At 50.9% G+C, this 21,553-nt stretch overlaps 1 protein-coding gene across 3 annotated transcripts in view; it reads right to left on the reverse strand.

Moving 5' to 3' along the window:
• The window catches only part of KLHL3 (kelch like family member 3), an 89,680-nt gene extending 83,399 nt beyond the window's left edge, over positions 1–6,281 (reverse strand). For all 3 annotated transcript variants that reach the window (XR_005457350.1, XM_038772751.1, XM_038772752.1), the window contains exon 1: positions 5,962–6,281. Coding sequence is in view for 2 of the 3 variants with exons in the window: in XM_038772751.1 (XP_038628679.1) it covers positions 5,962–5,975 (14 nt within the window). In the remaining variant the exon portion in view is untranslated. The remainder of the gene's footprint in view (positions 1–5,961) is intronic.
• Between the last annotated feature and the right edge of the window lie 15,272 nt (positions 6,282–21,553).

Here is a 21,553-nt window from a genome sequence, read left to right on the forward strand (position 1 = left end):
ACTAGGTGCTGGGGGACTCGGCCACAAAGCGTGGATGGCTCAGTGCAAACCAGCCTCAATACTGCAAAAACAATGTGAGCATGCGTTCCGCTGGCAGGAGACCACACCTTTCACCTCTTTACCATCGGTATCTCAACAATGCTCCCCCAAATGGCAGGGGTCAGAGAAGAGGCACTGTATTTTTGAGGGTCTGGTGTGCAAGAGATTCTCTCTCAAATACACTCTTGGAAGCCATCCTGCCAGGGGCAACGTCGCCTGAGAACCAAGGGGCCACCCTACTATGACCACCATTGGAGGACTGAAAGTGGAGGAAGCCATGGACTGGCTGGGCCCCACGCTGCTTCTGATGCAAGCTGGGCCCGGCCTCCACCAGGCCTGACACTTCCCCCATAGGGTGCGACAGATGGTATGCCACAGGGGAGGGAGGGCACGGGGGTCTCGGGGTTTAAGTGGGTCTTTGGCAAGACCTACAGGGTCCTGCAAAGGAGAAGAGAGAGCAAAGCAACTGCCATTTTGATGAAGCCCATTCAATTCCACCTGTGCCCCCACACCACCCATGTGCGCACATGAGCATTTATACATACAGGCTTCATCGCCATGGTACCCAAGAGCCCTTAGGAACGGACGCGACTATGTTCATTTTCCTGCATCAGACGAACAGCATATTCTTGCTGTCCTGGGGGGCAGGGGCGAAAATCTCCAGCAGAGGAACCCTCCAAGATACTTGTGGCCAGAATGCCGGGGTGGAGGGGGCCAGTGTGAGACCAGGCCTCGGCCCCATGTCTAGACTGGAAGCTGATCTGGCCTCAGACCGGGGTCAGAGAATTGTGAGCCAGCCCCCAAACCTGGCTCTGGGGGGCTCAGTGACTTGGTATGGGGGGGATTGTGGCCAATCCCAGAAGGCCTCCTCAATCTTGAATCTCAGCAGGGGGTTCTTTAGATGCTCACAGCCACCTGTAGACCTCCATCCACATCCACTGAAAGTGGGAACCCCATGTGGGACGGGGACTGAGTCTGACCTGATTAACTTGTATCTACCCCAGTGCTTAGAACTGTGTTTGATGCATAGTATGCGCTTAGCAAAAACCATAATCATCATTACTTACTACTAGTTACTGCTACTACTTCCTCCCACACAGTGCCATCTCCTTAGTCTCTTCTCCCTCCAACCTGTAATGCCTGCCCCTCCCCTCCCTTACCCTCCTCCCTCTACCCCCATGCATTCCCCCTCAAGGACAGGGATTGCATCTGTAATCCAGGATTCCAAGTGACTCCTTCCCTCTTCCCTTGTCCGCAAGTGATGCGGATGGGTATTTGGGTCCCAGCTGGGAGCACCTATTTTATTCCCCCAAGTTCACGTGAGCCCCATCCAGAGGGTGGAGCAATGTTTGCCACTTTCTTCTCTGCCAGCTGCCTCTACAGTGCAGGCTTGGAGGGCACTGGCATGTTACACACACTTGGCATGACCATTCAAATGAGTCTCTTGCAACATAAAACTTGCATCATCTTTGCCACCGTGCATAACTGGCCACTACAGTGGGAGCTCAGGTCAGCTCCCAGGTGGTCAGCCACACCTACCAAGCAGGGGCTCCTCATCAATTTCTAATTGAGGCCAGTATTGTCTGGAGCACTCCCTAATATTTTATTCACAACCCTGCGGTTATCTTGGGGGGAGCTGGTCCCCCTGGAAAGAGGCAACATCTCAAAGCTAACCCTTTCCTTCCCAACAGTACCTTCAAACTGAACTCTCTCTTGAGCACTTAGCACAGTGCTCAGCCCATAGAGGAATACTTAATAAATCCCATAGATGGATGGATGGAGTGGATGGATGGTTGGTGTGCATTGCTTGTACTTTCCCAAGCACTTAGTACAGTGCTCTGCACATAGCAAGTGCTCAATAAATACAATTGATTGATTGATTGATTGGGTGGGGACAGAATGGTCAAAACTGGGGGGCAGGAAGCTGACTGCAGCACCAGCCTGGCTTAGCCAGGGGTCAGACCCCCAGCCAGAGAGTCTGGGGTCCTACCCTCTTGGTGCAAAGACTCTCAACCCTGACAAAAAGCAGTCATTTCTGGTTCCTCCCAGGCCAAGAGCCTCTTTGCTACAGCTCTCTGAACAGGACCCAGGGGAGAATGTTTCTGAGGGGGATTTCTCAGCATCTACAACTGCTTAGTTCCCTGCTGCCTCCAACCCAGCATGGCAAGCCATGTACCTGGCTTGCTGATCCACCTGACAGCAGGTCTTTCTTAGAGAGCTTCACCAATGCGGTCTAAAACAGATGGTCCAAACATCTCACTGACCTCCCTGCTTCCTGTCTCTCCCTGCTCGAGTCCAAACTTCACTCTGCTGCCTGGATCATTTTTCTGAAAAAAACATTCGTTCCACATCTCCCCACTCAAGAACCTCCAGTGATTGCCCATCCACATCCACATCAAACAGAAACTCTGAACCATCAGCTTTAAGGCACTCAATCAGCAACCTCTTTCCTTCCTATCCTCTTCCTCTACAACCCAGCCCACACACTTCGCTCTTCTAACACCAACCTACTCACTGTCAAACTCTGCTCATGCCCTCCCCTCCTGCCTGAAACTCCCTCCCACTTCACATCCAACAGATCAGCACTCTCCCCATCTTCAAAGCTCTTCTTAAGCCACAACTCCAGGAAGTCTTCTCTGGGTTGATTTCCCCCACTCCCTGCCCCCAGTAACACTTATGTACATATCCTGGCACTCTGTCACTCCCCCTACCAATAATTTATTTTAGTGTGTCTCGACTAGATTGTAAGATCCATAAGGACAGGGGCTATGTCTACTTATTCTATTATGCTCTCCCAAGTGCTTAGTACAAGGGTCTGCCTGCAGGGTTCTGCACAGAGTAGGTGCTCCGTAAATGCTATTGATCGGTTGAGTTAAACAACAAATCAAAAGAAACAGAGACCATCTATGTAGTCCTGCCAAAACACCCAGACTGAAAATTTACATTTCCAAAAGGGAGTGATAATTGATCACAGGCTCTTTCTGGAGGCCAGGCTATCACCCTATCAGCAAAGTTGGCTGCAGGGACACTCCGTGTTCTCTGGTATTGGCAAAACAGAAACAGCAACTCTAGAAATGGTTTCTGTGGGGACTTATGTTCAGTTATTTCGGGTGCCCAGAGAACATTAGCTCTATCTCTCCATCATTTAATTGGCTTGCTGGAGAAACCAGCAACAACCCGTGACTCTGCGGTGGCTGCCCCTGCTTATCGACTGAGTCAGAGCCCAGCCACTTCCACCGTGGAGGCTAAGTCACCTGGACTCCAACCCCCCAGGCCAGCTACCCCAGCATCTCCCGCAGGACCACAATCCTCAGTGACTCTTTGGTCATCAAGCTAAAGAGGCAAACTGGGGAGGCCTTGCTCTGCCTAGGAAAAACAGAACCGGGGCAGTGATTTTGTGAGAAACGGATCTGCTCACTGACTCAACGCCTCTGGGCCAGTAGAGACCTAAACCAGTCACTGTATTAATTGAGCACTTGCTGGGTGCAAGCCCTGTACCAGACACTTGTGAGAGTGTAACAGTAGAGTAGGTAGACAGGATCCCTGCCCTCAACATATTTACAATCTAGCAGGGGAGACATATATTAAAGCCAGACACCTTCACTTGAAAAAAAACCTGATCTGGGACTCTGGATTTCAGAAGTGTACGTGGGTGCATGGACACACACATACACACACAAGTACTCTCACTCTACCAATCCTCGCCTGTCCCGCCATCGACCCCCGGCCCAGGTCATCCCCCGGGCCTGGAATGCCCTCCCTCTGCCCACCCGCCAAGCTAGCTCTCTTCCTCCCTTCAAGGCCCTACTGAGAGCTCACCTCCTCCAGGAGGCCTTTCCAGACTGAGCCCCTTCCTTCCTCTCCCCCTCGTCCCCCTCTCCATCTCCCCCATCTTTCCTCCTTCCCTTCCCCACAGCACCTGTATATATGTATATATGTTTGTACATATTTATTACTCTATTTATTTATTTATCTTACTTGTACATATCTATTCTATTTATTTTATTTTGTTAGTATGTTTGGTTTTGTTCTCTGTCTCCCCCTTCTAGACTGTGAGCCCGCTGTTGGGTAGGGACTGTCTCTATGTGTTGCCAACTTGTACTTCCCAAGCGCTTAGTACAGTGCTCTGCACACAGTAAGCGCTCAATAAATACGATTGATTGATTGATTGATTAATTGCAGAGCAGAGGGAAGCCCAGTGTAGGATTCATCCCAGGCCTCAGGGGTGGGGTTAATGGGGAGAGAGCCTGAGGGTGCGCTCCCTCCCCCAGACACACACAGATGTCCCCCAGCTTGAGGGTGGTGTCTGCTGCCCCCTCCTAAGGACTTCTCCAGTGTTGAGCAGTGGCATGGAAAACCTGGCCCCGCCAGGATCCATGTGGACTGATCTCTCTCCCTTTCCTTTTTCACTCAACCTGCCTTAACATCCACTCAACCTGCCTTCACATCCACTCCTTGATCTGACCCCTTTTGCTTGCTTGCCTGTCTGCCTCACACCCTGTTGCAGGGACTTGGAATCTCTAACCTCCATATTGAAAGGATTATTATTTATAATAATAATTTTAACAACAACAATAATAATAACAACAATAATAATACCGAGCTGGGCTATTCCGAATGAGGGAGATTTATTCCACAACCACTAATGCCTCCAAAATCCCAACCAAGTGAGTTTCTGCTCCAGCCAGGGAAACCCCATCACTACTAAATTCAGAAGCAGCTTCCCAGCCTGGCCAGCTGAGAAGGGAAGTGAGGATGGAGAGGAGGAGGGAGGGGAGGAAGGGAAAAGGAAAGGAGGGGAAGATGGGGGTGGGAGGCTGAAGGGAGAAAATGGTGAGGAGCAGGGAGGGAGGAAGGGGAAGACTGAGAGGAGGAAGAAGAGGGAGGGGGAGAGGAGGAAAAGGGAGGGAGGGAAGAAGGGAAGACAGAGGAGGAGGAGGAAGAGGGAGGAAGAGAGGGGAAGACGGGGGGAGGAGGAAGAGGGAGGGAGGGGGAGGAGGAAGAGGGAGGGAGGGGGAGGAGGAAGAGGGAGGGGGGTGGAAGGGGGGAAGACGGGGGGAGGAGGAGGAAGAGGGAGGGAGGGGGAGGAGGAAGAGGGAGGGAGGGGAAGACGGGGGGAGGAGGAAGGGGGGGAAGACGAGGAGGAGGAGGAAGAGGGAGGGCGGGAAAGACGGGGAGGGGGAGGGAGGGAGGGGGAGAGGGAGGGAGAGGGAGGGAGGGGGAGGAAGAGGGAGAGGGAGGGAGGGGGAGGAAGAGGGAGGGGGAGGAGAAGGGGGAGGAGGAAGGGGGAGAGGAAGACGGAGGTGGAGGAGGGAGAGGGGACGGGGAGGGAAGACAGAGAGGAGGAGGAAGGGGGAGACGGAAAGGAGGAAGAAGACGGAGAGGAGGAGGAAGAGGAAGGGGTAGACAGAGAGGAGGAGGGAGGGGAAGACGGAGGAGGAGGAAGGGAGAGGGAGGGGAAGACAGAAAGGAGGAGGAGGATGGAGGGGAAGACAGAGGAGGGGGATGGAGGGAGGGGAAGGTAGGGGAGGAGGATGGAGGGAGAGGAAGAAAGAGGAGGAGGAAGAAAGAGAGAGGGGAAGAAGGAGAGGAGGAGGAAGATGAAGGGAAGGGAAGACGGGGAGAGGGAGGAGGGAGGGAGGGGAAGACGGAGAGGAGGAGAAGGATCCGTGGAGAGGAGGACGAGGCTGTCAGCCCGCGGTCATTTCGGCGTAATGGGGAACAAGACCGACCGGGGATCCAGCCCGAGTCGGCGGGACTGTGCCTCCGGCCCCATCCTCACGGAGACCCCCAGGGGTAGGGCCGGCCCAAGCGCGTGCACGTACACACATTTGCGCGCGGGCATAAACACACCCGCATAGTACACGCGCTCGCGCGCGCACACACACACACAAACACACCCTCCCCCCACCCACCCCATACCTTTCACCCTCCATTGTGAGCAGCCGGTGCGGAGATTGAACTCCGCATGGACCCGGGCGTCCCGGCCTCCCAGCCCCCCTGGCCCGGCCCCTCGGCAATCCGCAGGCAGCCAGCGGGAAGGAGCGGGGCCGGGCTTGAGATGGAGCACGGAGCCGGGGCCCGGCTAGGCTGGAGATCGGAGCTGGAGCCGGGTGGGCTGGAGCTCGGAGCCGGGGCCGGGCGGACTCAGAGTCCGTGATTCAGCATGGCTGCAATTGGATCCTTCTTCCTCAATCTAACCTTCCTCTGACCGACTCCGGGAGCCAGCCGTGCTGCTCCGTCAACGGCGACGGAAAGGGCTTTTCCCAGAGCTCCCTGCAGCCCTTTCCCAGCAAAAAGCAGCATCCCCTCCCTCTTCCCTCCTCCCTCCTCTTCCCTCCTCCCTCCACCTCCTCCCCCCCCCCCTCCTCCTCCTCCCCCCCCTGCCCCCCGGCCCCGAGCTCGCTCCTCGGTCTCCTAGGAGCCGGGGCCGGGCTCCGCTAACCACGTGTGCATCGACCGCCCCGGTTGGGCGGCATCCGCCCCGGGGCTTCCCACGGCAGTCCGCCTTTGCCCCCAGGGGAGTCAGGAGGGGTAGACCTTCAGCGCCGCACTTGCCCCTCCCCAACCTCGAAACTCGGGCGATCGTTCCTTCCCCCCCCCCCCCCCCACGGCCGAGGTCGGGGCCGGCAGGCCGTCGGCTGACCTCCCCTTGAGGGTTGTCCGGAACTTGCGGCCGGCCAGGACCCGTTGCCCGCCCCCCCCAGTCACCCTTTCTCGCGGATGGTCCGGGGAGGAGGAGGCACAGAGGGGCAGGAAACTCAAAGTGGGACTCCACGACCCTTGGAAGGATCGCACCCGTGCCGCGGCCCTGAGAGGAACTCGGCAAAACTTAAAGTCAGACGCTGAGCTAAATGTCACGGGTCCCCCCTTTCTGCCGGAGTTGTCCGCTTACTCCAGTTCTAACTCGGGGCTGGGACTTCTAAGAGGAAAGAGGTGCCATGGGAGAGGACAGGCAAGGGTATGGGGCCAAGGGCTCCTCTCCATCTGCTTGGACGAAGCTCATCCTCCCTGCTGCAGGTGTCAGCCAGGGGCGCATTACAAGCACCAGTGGTGTCTGTTCTAGGGGGCTGCTGGACCCAGCAGCCCACTGCGGCCCTCCCCACAGCACATGGCAGAAGTGAGCCCTCCAGGTGCAGGTGCAAATCCCCTAGGACAGGGCGAGGGTGGGCTGGGCCTGGCTCTCTAGCTCACACAGGGGGCTGGAGTGGTCAGTGACTGTCACCACCGGTTCTAAGAGATTCTGGGTCAGCAACAGTCAAAAGCCTTTGGGAGCTGGTAGGCATTTTCAGGGCAGCTTTAAACCACATCGATCTGGAACATGGGGCTTGGAGGAAGCACTGGAATGATCTGGAGGAGGTACCGAGAAGACCAGGCAGGTGGTCGGGAGAGGGAGAAGCTTCTGAGAGGAGAAACCCAGCAGGTCAGCTCTTTTCAGTCTGGTAAGTTGAAACTGAAAGGAGACCTGCTGGACCTCAAAATCACAAAATGTGCGGGCAGGGCCAACAAAGAAGGGATGTTCACAAAATCAATCAATAGATTGTATTTATTGAGTGCTTACTATGTGCGGAGCACTAAACTAAGCATCGGGGAGAATACAATATAATAGAGTTGGTAGACATATTCCCCGCCCATAACCAGCTTACAGTCTAGAGGGGAGACAGACATTAATAGAAATAAATTATGGATAAGTACATAAGTGCTTTGGGGTTGAGGGTGGGTTGAATAAAGGATGCAAATCTAAATTCAAGGGCAATGCAGAAGGGAGTCGGAGAAGAGGAAATGAGGGCTTGCAGGGAAGGCCCCTTGGAGATGTGCTTTTAATAAAGTTCTGAAGGTGGGGAGAGTGGTCATCTGTCTGATATAAAGAGGGAAGGAGGTACAGGCCAGGTGCGGGATGTGGACCAGCAATCACCAGTGAGATAGATGAAATTGAGGTACAGTGAGAAGATTAGCATTAAAGCAACGAAGTATGTGGGCTGGGTTGTAGTAGGAAATCAAAGTAAAGTAAGAGTGGACAAAGTGATTGAGTGCTTTAAAGTCAATAGTAAGGAATTTCTGTTTGATCCAGAGGAATGGGGAAACATGCACAGAGCGGTTTGGTAGGAAAATGATCTGGGTATCAGAGGGAAGCATGGAGAGACAGGAGGCAGGGAGGTCAACAAGGAGGCCGATGCAGTAGTTGAGGCATGCTAGGGTAAGATAGATACATTACCTTTTATCTACCCCAGTGCTTAGAACAGTGCTTTGCACATAGTAAGCACTTAACAAATGCTATTATTGTTATTATTATTATCATAAGAGCTTGGATTAATGTGGTAGCAGTTGGGATGGAAAGGAAAGGAAAGAGGGAATTTAGCTATGTTGTGAAGGTGGAATCAACAGGATCTGATGATAGACAAAATGTAGATTGAAGGAGAGATGAATCAAGGACAATGCCAAGGTTACGAGCTTGTGAGACAGGGAGGATGGTGATGCCGTCTACAGTGATGGGAAAGTCAGGGAAAGGAGAGGGTTTGAGTAGGAAGATGAGGAGTTCTGTTTTGGACATTTTAAGTCTGTGGTGTCAGTGGAACATCCAAGTAGAGCTGTCATGAAGGCAAGAGGAACCCTTCTCTTCTACAGTCCAGCCCTTACCCTCCACTCCTCTGCCGCTAACCTCCTCACTGCCTCGTTCTCGCCTGTCCCGCCGATGACCCCCGGCCCACGTTCTTCCCCTGGCCTGGAATGCCCTCCCTCCACACATCCGCCAAACTAGCTCTCGTCCTCCTTTCAAAGCCTTACTGAGAGCTCACCTCCTCCAGGAGGCCTTCCCAGACTGAGCCCCCTTTTTCTTCTCCTCCTCCCCATCCCCTGCCCTACCTCCTTCCCCTCCCCACAGCACCAGTATATATTTGTACAGATTTATTACTCTATTAATTTTACTTGTACATATTTACTATTCTATTTATTTTGTTAATGATGTGCATATCGCTATAATTGTATTTGTTCTGACGAATTTGACACCTGTGTACATGTTTTGTTTTGTTGTCTTGTCTCCCCCTTCTAGACTGTGAGCCCGTTGTTGGGTAGGGACCATCTCTATATGTTGCCGACTTGTACTTCCCAAGCACTTAGTACAGTGCTCTGCACACAGTAAGCATTCAATAAATTTGATTGAATGAATGAATGAAATAGGAGACTGCAGAGAAGAAGAGAGATCAGGGCTGGAGAGGGAGATCTGGGAATCATCTGCATAGAGATGGTAGTTAAAGCCATGTGAGAAAATGAGTTGTCCAAGGGAGTGAGTGTAGATGGAGAATAGAAGGGGACCCAGAACCTTGAGGGACTCCAACAGTTAGAAGGTGGTAGGCAGAGAAGGAGCCTGAGAAGGAGCAGCCAGAGAGATAGGAGGAGAAACCAGAGAGGACAGTGTCAATGAAGCCAAGTTTAGATACTGTTTCAAAGAGAAGGGGGTGGTCCACCGTGTTGAAGGCAGCTGAGAAGTCAAGGAGGATTAGGATGAAGTAGAGGCCATTGGACTAGCATGAAGGTGGTCATTGGTAACTTTAAATAGGGCAGAAGGGGACAGAAGCCACACTGGAGGGGATCAAGGAGAGAATTGGAGGAGAGGAAGTCAAAGCAGCAGGTGTAAGACAACTCACTCAAGGAGTTTGGAGAGGAATGGTAGGAAGGAGATGGGGTGAAAAGTGGAAGGAGCCATGAGGCCAAGGAAAGGTCTTTTAGGATTATTATATAATAATAATAATAATAAATAATGATGGTATTTGTTAAGCGCTTACTATGTGCCAAGCACTGTTCTAAGCACTGGGGTTGATACAAAGTAATGAGGTTGTCCCACGTGGGGCTCACAGTCTTAATCCCCATTTTACAGATGAGGTAACTGAGGCACAGAGAAGTTAAGTGACTTGCCCAAAGTCACACAGCTGATAAGTGGCAGAGCTGGGTTTAGAACCCACGACCTCTGACTCCCAAGCCCGTGCTCTTTCCACTAAGCCATGCTGCTTTTCTACATGAACATGTTGGAAAGCAGTAGAGAAGAAGCTATTTGAAAGTAAACAGTTGAAGATGGAGGTCAGGAAGGGAAAAAGGGAGGGGGCAAGTGCTTTGATAAGGTGTGAAGGTATTGGGTCGGGGGCACAGATTGGGAATGGATTTTGAGAAAAGGCAGGAGATGTACTCTTGAGCTACTGCTGGAAAGAGATGGGAGATTTGAAGAGGGAGCAGGAGCAGGGAAGGAAGATTTGGGGGGTGATCACACCTGATCAATCAATCGTATTTATGGAGTGCTTACTGATGGTAATCGAAGCCTGATGACGTCAAATTTATCAATGAAGTACATGGCCAGGTCATTAGGGACAAGAGATTGTGGGGTCAGTGGGAGAGGGGGTTTGAGAAGGGAGTTTCTAAGTCTGAAACAGCTGGTGCAGGCACTGGGCATGGAGTAAGTAAGGACGGACAAATACTGTTGCTGGGCAGAGTTAAACCCAAGTGAGTATGCATTTGAGATGTATGAGGTTGGCCTAGTGTCTGGGTTTCTGCTAACAGCACTCTGCAACTCAAACTCAAGAGTGGAGGAAGCATACTGTGGAGGTGATCCAGGGCTGTGGGTTAGTGGGAACACACCTTTCCATCCATCCATCAATCAATCAATCATTTAGAGGAAATGAGTAATTTAAGACAGAACACACAAAAACATAGAGAAAATGGAGTTCCACATGTACACCAGTTTGTACAGAACTTTCTGTGAAGACTAGTGTCTGGTAAACTTTTAATGGCATTTAAAGGCCTACAAAGTGTCAAACACTGTTCTAATTGCTGGGATAGATACAAGTTAATTAGGTTGGACATGGTCCCAGGTATCCCCATTTTACAGTTGAGGAAACTGAGGCACAGAGAAATTAAGTGACTTGTCCAAGGTCACAGCGAGCCATTGGCTGAGCTGGGATTAGAACTCAGGTCCTCTGACTCCCAGGTCCATGCTCTAGCCACTAGCCCACACTGCTTCCACCTAAGGCCCCCCGATCCCCATGCCAGACAAGCCTCGTGTCTCCACTCACATTAAAGCCCTAAGTTTCTGAATGCCCCTGCCCCCAAACATTTTTTTTGAAAATGACACTAAGTATATATTATGTGCCAGGTACTGTAATAAGCACTGGGGTAGATACTGCATTGCTAAGCAGTAATGTTAGGAGAAGAGAGGGGCTCAAGGAGAAGGCCAGCTTAGAAATTGGTAACCCAGGTCTCAGAATCAGTGAGGTCCACTCTCCAGCCCATAAACTCAACTTTTCTGAATCTGATTAACCTTCTTGTTTAATTAATAATGATGGTATTTGTTAAGAGTTTACTACATGCCAAACACCCTACTAAGCACTGGAGTAAAGACAAGATAATCAAGTTAGACACAGTCCCTGTCACACATGGAGCTCACAGCCTAAGTGGGAGTGGGAATTATTAACAGAGTAAATTCCCCTAGATAATCAACCTCTCTTTACAAAAGAACCTTCTCCTCTTCAATGAAACCGCTGGGCTCTTGCTTTCCCAGCAGAAAAGGGCCTGGGAAGCTTTCTTTCCAAGCAAAAGATCCACATCATTGCCCTCTTCCTTCCCCAGCAGACATAAGCATTTGTCTTTCGTTCCTTCCTCCTCCTCTAATCATCCTCGTGGCCCCTCTCCAGACGTTTCCTTTCCCCATGATTCACAGGGATGTGGAAAGTTGCAAACATGGAAACTGAATCCTAGAATCTGGGCCAGGGCACTGACACCCTCCAGGGAGACAACTGCGGGAGAGGGACAAGAAAAGCCCACACACACACACACCCCTGCATCCCGCAAGCAGAAAAGAAGCTTTGGTCCTTTCCTGCCCTGCTCAGCCCTGGCCTGAGCCCCACCATGAGTGGGGAAGGGCAGAGTCTGACAGCAGTGTCGGTAAGCAGAGTGTGTCAGTACTAACCCATCTGCTAAGCATGCTCAGGCTGACAAGGGCCCCCGGGGGTACTATCTCTTAGCACTACATGGAGCAGCCTCTAAGAGAAGGCCACCTGACTCTCCAGTCAACACGGTGCCCGGCTTCCTCCCAACAAGTCCCTTTTCTGCAAAGAAGGGAGTGGGGAGGGGTGCCAAGTGCACAGGTCCTAGGCCACTGTGAGAGGGTTCTCAGAGTTGCCACTGAGGGGGCAAGAGGGGACTTGGGGTTAATCACGAGGGCAAGAGGACTAGGCCAGAGAGCGTGGGAGGGTGGAAGGAAGTGAGGGAGGATCACCCAAGTGTCCGTATAGGGAAAGCATTACTACACCATCTTACCCAGGCCACTGGCTCACCAAGGCCCTGGAACCCCCAAAACAGCTCCTCCATCCGCAGAGAGGAGGCCCCTCACAGCCACGACTCAGCCAAAGATGACGGTACCTCTCTGGCGTCCCTGAATATCGAGGGTCGAGATATTCTTCAGGGAGGTATTAGAACAAATGGTGTTCACACCCCGCATACTCCCCGTGGTTCGGTGACCCCCTTGACAAACAATTTACTGTTCCATAGACTTTATGGCTGGTGCCCTCTAGTGTAGTCTACACTGGAAAGATGAACCCTGAATGTCATGCTTGCATTTCAAAAAAAAGTCGATCTCTTTCGAAGAAAAGTCGATCTCCCAGCTCTTGCCTCCAGAGGTGTTTTTTAGGATTTAATTTTAAAATGTTTATACCTATGCAAATTTACCCTGTGCGTCCATAAACAGGAGCCTCCGGCCCCAGGCCTAAAGGGGGGAATCAGCGGTCACACCTAAAATAGTATGAGTTTTTAGATTGTGAACCCCATGTGGGACAGCCCTGCCTGTCTCCCGCTTCTAGACCGTGAACCTGTTGTTGGGTAGGGACCATCTCTATATGTTGCCAACTTGTACTTCCCAAGCGCTTAGTACAGTGCTCTGCACACAGTAAGTGCTCAATAAATACGATTGATTGATTGATTGATTGATTGACAGGGAGCTACAGGTCTAATTATTTTGAATTAACCTCGGTGCTTAGCTAGTTACAGAATAAAAACCCCATAATTGTTATTTTCAGAGAGCATGTTCTAGCGTAATTATTTTCTGTCTGACTTGACCTGATTATCTTGCATTGACCCCAGCACTTAGTACAGTGCTTGGCACATAGTAAGTGCTTAACAAGTACTGTTATTATTACTATTGTTAATAATAGCAATCATAATCTTATCCCCTGCCTTTTCTAATACCTCTGGGTTGGGTTTTGGGAGCTTCTGGGTCCATACAGAACAATGCTTGGGCCCTCTCAGCCTATGGAATCGGGGTGGGAGGAATGAGTGACCACAGCATAGGGACAATCTTGAAGGGGCTGGGGAAACTGTTTGGACAGCAGACCTAGGAGGGCAGGGGTGCCCCTAATCTGCCAGGCTATCTAGAGTCCCAAGAGCAAATATGTCTCAAAAGTACTCAGTGTGCTTTAGTCTTAAGGACCCATGGGATAAAAACCAAATGTGAGAATTGGTAGATTTTGGGTGGACTCGAGCACAAACCAGAAAATGCAAAGATGTGTCTAATGTCACTTCTGCCCCTAAGTGCTATGTAGTCCTGGATATGCTACCTAACTTCTCTGTGGTGTTTGATTAGCTTTTCACAGTCTTCCTGGACCTTTGGACAAATGTGTTAATAAAAACATGCTTGTCGAATGACTCACCAAACAGAACTATACTAAGTTAAATGATAGTGCTTCCAGCTTTACTTCTTTCTCTTCACAAGATAATTTCCCTCGCCTGGATTACGTTCCTTCATACAGGGGCTGATTTAACATAACATAATATGTCCAACAGGATTTTTCCCAGGAAGAATACTGTTACACTAGAAAAATCCAACAGCCCAACCCAGTTCCCGAGAATTAGCTCAGCAATGTCTAAAGCTTTGTGTTTTCTTCATAACACTATTACACGAACTGTTTTACAATCGGAATAAATTTGTTGTTGAATTGAGTCCCACACTTTTCCTAATCAATAGATTGTGAGCTCCTTGAGGGCAGGAACTGAATCTCCCTACTGTTGTACTTTTCCAAACATTACTTACGGTGTTTCAAGCTTAGTAACTATCACCGACTGATAGACAGATCGACAAGGCCCTTGTTACCCTGGATCACCACAAAATCCTTGGGCTAGGAAGGGTTTGGAAATAAATGGGATTTTGGTGCTGGAAGAGTTCCACGCATTTTTTTGTGTGCTTGTTTTAGACTCTGGACATTTGTGGCCCCCACAGTGGACAGAAACTGCATGACCTAGTGGAAAGAGCACCAGCCTGGGAGTCACAGAACCTGGACTCTAATCCCTGCTCTGCCATTTAGAGAAGCAGTATAGCTTAGTGGAAAGAGCCCGGGCTTTGGAGTCAGAGGTCATGGGTTCAAATCCCAGCTCCGCCAATTGTCAGCTGTGTGACTTTGGTCAAGTCACTTCACTTCTCTGTGCCTCAGTTACCTCATCTGTAAAATGGGGATGAAGACTGTGAGCCCCCCGTGGGAACCTGATCACCTTGTAACCTCCCCAGCGCTTAGAACAGTGCTTTTCACATAGTAAGCGCTTAATAAATGCCATCATTATTATTTGCCTATTGTTTGTCCTTCGGCAAGTCACTTCATTTCTCTGGGCCTGTTTCCTCAACTGTAAAATGGGGATTCAATACCTGGTTCACCCTCCTACTTAGACTATGAGCCCCAACCTTAGACTGTGCCCAACCTGATTATCTTATATATATCTCAACGCTTATATCTGTGCGTCACAAAATACCATAAAAAAGTTCACTAGTATTTCTGATCAAGCCCTCCTTCCCTTTTTGACTGCCATCTTCAACTACTTACTTTCTAATGGCTCCTTCCCCACTGTTTTCAAACATGCCCTTGTATCCCCTATCCCCAAAAGCCCTCCCTTGACACCACAGCTCCCTCCATTTATCGCCCCATCTCCCTCCTATCATTCTTTTCCAAATTCCTCAAGTGAGTTGTTTACACCCACTGCCTCCATATTTTCTCCTCTAATTCTCTCCTTGACCCCCTGCAATCTGGCTTCCATCCCCTTCACTCCACAGAAACCACCTTGAGGTCATCAGTGACCTCCTTCCTGCTAAATCCAACAGACTCTACTTACATCATTACACTTACACTTTAGAAACCAAAGACCACCCCCTTCTCCTGGAAACATTATCTAACCTCAGCTTCACCGACACTGTCCTCTCTTGGATCTCCTCCTATCTCTCTGGCTGCTCCTTATCAGTCTCTTTTGCAGGATCCTCCTCGGCCTTCCACCACCTAACCGAGGGAGTCCCTCAAGACTCAGTTCTGAGTCCCCTCCTATTCTCTATCTACACCCACTCCCTTGGGGAACTCATTCACTCCCACAGCTTCAACCACCATCCCTAGGTGGATGAGTCCCACATCTACCTCTCCAGCCCCAGCCTCTCTTTCTCTGCAGTGCCACATTTCCTCCTGCCTTCAGGACATCTCTTCTTGGATGTCCTCGAACGAGTTGTCTACATGCGCTGTCTCGAATTCCTCAACACCAACTCTCTCCTCGACCCCCTCCAGTCTGGCTTCCGTCCCCTACATTCCACGGAAACTGCCCTCTCAAAGGTCACCAATGACCTCCTGCTTGCCAAATCCAACGGCTCATACTCTATCCTAATCCTCCTCGACCTCTCAGCTGCCTTCGACACTGTGGACCACCCCCTTCTCCTCAACACACTATCCAACCTTGGCTTCACAGACTCCATCCTCTCCTGGTTCTCCTCTTATCTCTCTGGTTGTTCATTCTCAGTTTCTTTTGCAGGCTCCTCCTCCCCTTCCCATCCCCTTACTGTGGGAGTTCCCCAAGGTTCAGTGCTTGGTCCCCTTCTGTTCTTGATCTACACTCACTCCCTTGGTGACCTCATTCGCTCCCACGGCTTCAACTATCTTCTCTACGCTGATGACACCCAGATCTACATCTCTGCCCCTGCTCTCTCCCCCTCTCTCCAGGCTCGCATCTCCTCCTGCCTTCAGGAAATCTCCATCTAGATGTCTGCCCACCACCTAAAACTCAACATGTCCAAGACTGAACTCCTTGTCTTCCCTCCCAAACCCTGCCCTCTCCCTGACTTTCCCATCTCTGTTGACGGCACTACCATCCTTCCCATCTCACAAGCCTGCAACCTTGGTGTCATCCTCGACTCCACTCTCTCATTCACCCCTCACATCCAAGCCGTTACCAAAACCTGCCGGTCTCAGGTCCACAACATTGCCAAGATCCGCCCTTTCCTCTCCATCCAAACCGCTACCCTGCTCGTTCAAGCTCTCATCCTATCCCGTCTGGATTACTGTATTAGCCTCCTCTCTGATCTCCCATCCTCATGTCTCTCCCCACTTCAATCCATACTTCATGCTGCTGTCCGGATTGTCTTTGTCCAGAAACTCTCTGGGCATGTTACTCCCCTCCTCAAAAATCTCCAGTGGCTACCAATCAATCTGCGCATCAGGCAGAAAGTCCTCACCCTCGGCTTCAAGACTGTCCATCACCTCGCCCCCTCCTACCTCACCTCCCTTCTCTCCTTCTACAGCCCACCCCACACCCTCCGCTCCTCTGCCGCTAATCTCCTCACTGTGCCTCGTTCTCACCTGTCAATCAATCAATCAATCAATCATATTTATTGGGCGCTTACTATGTGCAGAGCACTGTACTAAGCGCTTGGGAAGTACAAATTGGCATCACATAGAGACAGTCCCTGCCCAACAGTGGGCTCACAGTCTAAAAGGGGGAGACAGAGAACAGAACCAAACATACCAACAAAATAAAATAAGTAGGCTAGAAATGTACAAGTAAAATAAATAAATAAATAAATAAATAAATAGAGTAATAAATATGTACAACCATATATACATATATACAGGTGCTGTGGGGAAGGGAAGGAGGTAAGATGGGGGGATGGAGAGGGGGACGAGGGGGACAGGAAAGAAGGGGCTCAGTCTGGGAAGGCCTCCTGGAGGAGGTGAGCTCTCAGCAGGGCCTTGAAGGGAGGAAGAGAGCTAGCTTGGCGGATGGGCAGAGGGAGGGCATTCCAGGCCCGGGGGATGACGTGGGCCGGGGGTCGATGGCGGGACAGGCGAGAGCGAGGTACAGTGAGGAGATTAGTGGTGGAGGAGCGGAGGGTGCGGGCTGGGCAGTAGAAGGAGAGAAGGGAGGTGAGGTAGGAGGGGGCGAGGTGATGGACAGCCTTGAAGCCCAGGGTGAGGAGTTTCTGCCTGATGCGCAGATTGATCGGTAGCCATTGGAGGTTTTTGAGGAGGGGAGTAATATGTCCAGAGCGTTTCTGGACAAAGATAATCCGGGCAGCAGCATGAAGTATGGATTGAAGTGGAGAGAGACACGAGGATGGGAGATCAGAGAGAAGGCTAGTGCAGTAGTCCAGACGGGATAGGATGAGAGCTTGAATTAGCAGGGTAGCGGTTTGGATGGAGAGGAAAGGGCGGATCTTGGCAATGTTGCGGAGCTGAGACCGGCAGGTTTTGGTGACGGCTTGGATGTGAGGGGTGAATGAGAGAGCGGAGTCGAGGATGACACCAAGGTTGCGGGCTTGTGAGACGGGAAGGATGGTAGTGCCGTCAACAGAGATGGGAAAGTCAGGGAGAGGACAAGGTTTGGGAGGGAAGAAAAGGAGCTCAGTCTTCGACATGTTGAGCTTTAGGTGGCGGGCGGACATCCAGATGGAGATGTCCTGAAGGCAGGAGGAGATGCGAGCCTGGAGGGAGGGGGAGAGAGCAGGGGCAGAGATGTAAATCTGGGTGTCATCAGCGTAGAGATGATAGTTGAAGCCGTGGGAGCGAATGAGGTCACCAAGGGAGTGAGTGTATATTGAGAACAGAAGGGGACCAAGCACTGAACCTTGGGGAACCCCCACAGTAAGAGGATGGGAGGGGGAGGAGAAGCCTGCAAAAGAGACTGAGAAAGAGCAACCGGAGAGATAAGAGGAGAACCAGGAGAGGACGGAGTCTGTGAAGCCAAGGTCAGATAACGTGTTGAGGAGAAGGGGGTGGTCCACAGTGTCAAAGGCAGCTGAGAGGTCGAGGAGGATTAGGACAGAGTATGAGCCGTTGGATTTGGCAAGCAGGAGGTCATTGGTGACCTTTGAGAGCGCAGTTTCCGTGGAATGAAGGGGACGAAAGCCAGACTGGAGGGGGTCGAGGAGAGAGTTGTTGTTGAGGAATTCTAGGCAGCGCGTGTAGACAACTCGTTCAAGGAGTTTGGAAAGGAATGGTAGGAGGGATATAGGACGATAACTAGAAGGTGAGGTGGGGTCAAGAGAGGGTTTTTTTAGGATGGGAGAGACATGGGCATGTTTGAAGGCAGAGGGGAAGGAACCAGTGGAGAGTGAGCGGTTGAACATGGAAGTTAAGGAGGGGAGAAGGGATGGAGCGAGAGATTTCATAAGATGAGAGGGAATGGGGTCAGAAGCACAGGTGGCCGGAGTAGCACTTGAGAGGAGGGAGGAGAGTTCCTCTGAAGATACCGCTGGGAAGGATGGGAGAGTAGCAGAGAGTGTTGAGAGCCGGGGGGTTGGAGAAAGGGGGGAAGAGACTTTGGGGAGGTCGGACCTGATGGATTTAATTTTGTTAATGAAGTAGGAGGCCAGATCGTTGGGGGTGAGGGAAGGAGGAGGGGGAGGAACCGGGGGCCTGAGAAGGGAGTTGAATGTACGGAAGAGCTGGCGGGGGTGATGGGCATGGGTGTCAATAAGGGAGGAGAAATAGTTTTGTCTGGCAGAAGAGAGGGCTGAGTTAAGGCAGGAAAGGATAAACTTGAAGTGAACGAGGTTGGCATGGTGTTTAGACTTTCGCCAGCAGCGTTTGGCAGCTCGAGCATAAGAGCGAAGGAGGCGGACAGTGGCAGTGATCCAGGGCTGTGGGTTAGTGGTGCGAGAACGGCGAAGGGAAAGGGGAGCGAGCGAGTCTAGCTGAGTAGAAAGGGTAGAGTTGAGAGCAGTAATCTGATCATCAAGACTGGGTAGAGAGGAGAGGGCAGCGAGGTGGGGTGTGAGGCGCTCCAAAAGATGGGTGGGGTCCAGAGAGCGGAGATCTCTGTGAGGGAGTAATACGGATTTACAGGGGAAAGGAGTGTGAGTGAGGAGGCAGGTGAGAAGATTACGATCAGAGAGAGGGATCACAGAGTTGGTGAGGGTGGACACAGTGCAGCGGTAGGAGATGATGAGGTCGAGGGTATGACCAAGTTGGTGAGTGGGTGAGGTGGGGTGGAGGAAGAGGTTAGCAGCGTCAAGGAGAGATAGAAGGCGGGCGGCAGAGGAGTCGTTAGGGATATCCATGTGGATATTGAAGTCTCCGAGGATCAGAGTGGGCATGGAGAAGGAGAGAAGGAATGTGAGGAAGGGGTCAAAGTCGTTAAAGAAGTTGGAAGTGGGGCCCGGAGGGCGGTAGATGACGGCTACAAGAATCTGGAGGGGGTGGTAGAGGCGAATAATGTGGGCTTCAAAGGAAGGGAAGGAAAGGGAAGGGGGAGGAGGGATAGTGCGAAAGCGACATTGGGGGGCGAGAAGGAAACCGACACCTCCTCCTTTTCCGGTGAGTCTGGGGGAGTGGGAGAAGAAGAGGCCTGCACTGCAGAGAGCGGCAGAAGAGACCGTGTCGTCCGGCGACAGCCATGTTTCAGTTAGGGCGAGAAGGAGTAGAGAACTGGAAAGGAAAAGGTCCAGGATGAAAGGGATCTTACTTAAAACGGAGCGGGGGTTCCAGAGGATGTCCCGCCATCAACCCCCGGCCCATGTCATCCCACGGGCCTGGAATGCCCTCCCCCTGCCCATCCGCCAAGATAGCTCTCTTCCTCCCTTCAAGGCCCTACTGAGAGCTCACCTCCTCCAGGAGGCCTTCCCAGACTAAGCCCCTTCCTTCCACTCACCCTTGTGCCCCTCTCCATCCCCCCACCTTACCTCCTTCCCTTCCCCACAGCACCTGTATATATGTATATATGCTTGTACATATTTATTACTCTATATTTATTTATTTATTTTACTTGTACATATCTATTCTATTTAATTTTTTTTGTTGGTATGTTTGGTTTTGTTCTCTGTCTCCCCTTTTTAGACTGTGAGCCCACTGTTGGGTAGGGACTGTCTCTATATGTTACCAACTTGTACTTCCCAAGTGCTTAGTACAGTGCTCTGCACACAGTAAGTGCTCAATAAATACGATTGATTGATGTCCTGCTGACAGCTCAAAACTTTGGGAATGAAAGTATAATACAATAGAATTGACGGACACAATTCCTGCCTTCAAGGAGCTAAAAGTCTACAGGGGGAGACAGACATCAACATCAATTACAGATAGGGGAAATGGATTATGCACATAAGTGGTGTGGGGCTGGAGGTGAGTATCACACAACCAAGCGCATAGGCGACAGAGGGGAGGGTGAGTAGGGGAAGTCAGTCAGACAGTCAATCGTGTTTATTGAGCGCCTACTGTGTGCAGAGCACTATACTAAGCACCTGGGAGAGTACAAAATAACAATGTAATGGACACATTCCCTGCCCACAATGAGTTTACAATCTAGAGGGAGCAAGTCAGGGAGACACAGAAGGGAGTTAAAGAAAAAGAAAAGAGGGGTTAGTCAGGGAAGGCCTCTTGGAGGAGATGTGCCTTCAATAAGGCTTTGAAGCCGGCGGAGAGTAATTGTCTGTCGGATATGAGGAGGGAGGGTCATCCAGGCCAGAGGCAGGATGTGGGCAGGAGGTTGGCAGCTCCATAGACAAGACTGAAGTACAGTAAGAAGGTTAGCATTAGAGGAGCAAAGTGTGCGGGCTGGATTGTAGTAGGGCTTAGTAGGAGAAGGCCTCTTGGAGAGGGTTTTAAAGATGGGAAGAGGGACAGGCTGTTGGATATGAAAGAGGAGGGAATTCCAGGCCAGAGAGTGGGTGTGGGCCCTTCCTGTCTCGCAAACCCATAACCTTGGTGTTATCCTTGACTCATCTCTCTCATTCAACCCAAATAGTCATTCCATCACCAAATCCTGTTAGTTTTACCTTAACAACATCTCTAGAATCCTCCCTTTCCTCTCCATCCAAACTGTTTCCATGCTGGTCCAAGCACTTGTCATATCCCACCTCATTTCTCATTTCTTAGAAAAAGATAAAATCATTCTGCACACACCACCCCATTCCTCCAAAACTTCAAGTAGATGCCCATCCACTCTACATCTAATGGACCAAATATTTTTCCAAAGAGCCCTGTCCTTTTGCAGTACTGGGATTAATCAATCAATGGTATTTACTAAGCACTTATTGTATGTAGAGCACTGTACTAAGTACTTGTGAGAGTACAGTAGAATTGATAGACATGATCACTGCCCTCAAAGAGTTTACAATCTGATGGGGAAGACAGATGTTAAAATAAATTACAGATAGAGTATAACAAACAGTGTGTTTGTGAGTGCTGTGTGGGTGACGTGAGTATCACAGTGGTTAAGGGGTACAGACCCAAGTGGAGAGATG

This window comes from Tachyglossus aculeatus, chromosome X1, assembly GCF_015852505.1.
Source record: "Tachyglossus aculeatus isolate mTacAcu1 chromosome X1, mTacAcu1.pri, whole genome shotgun sequence".
Lineage (NCBI taxonomy): Eukaryota > Metazoa > Chordata > Mammalia > Monotremata > Tachyglossidae > Tachyglossus > Tachyglossus aculeatus.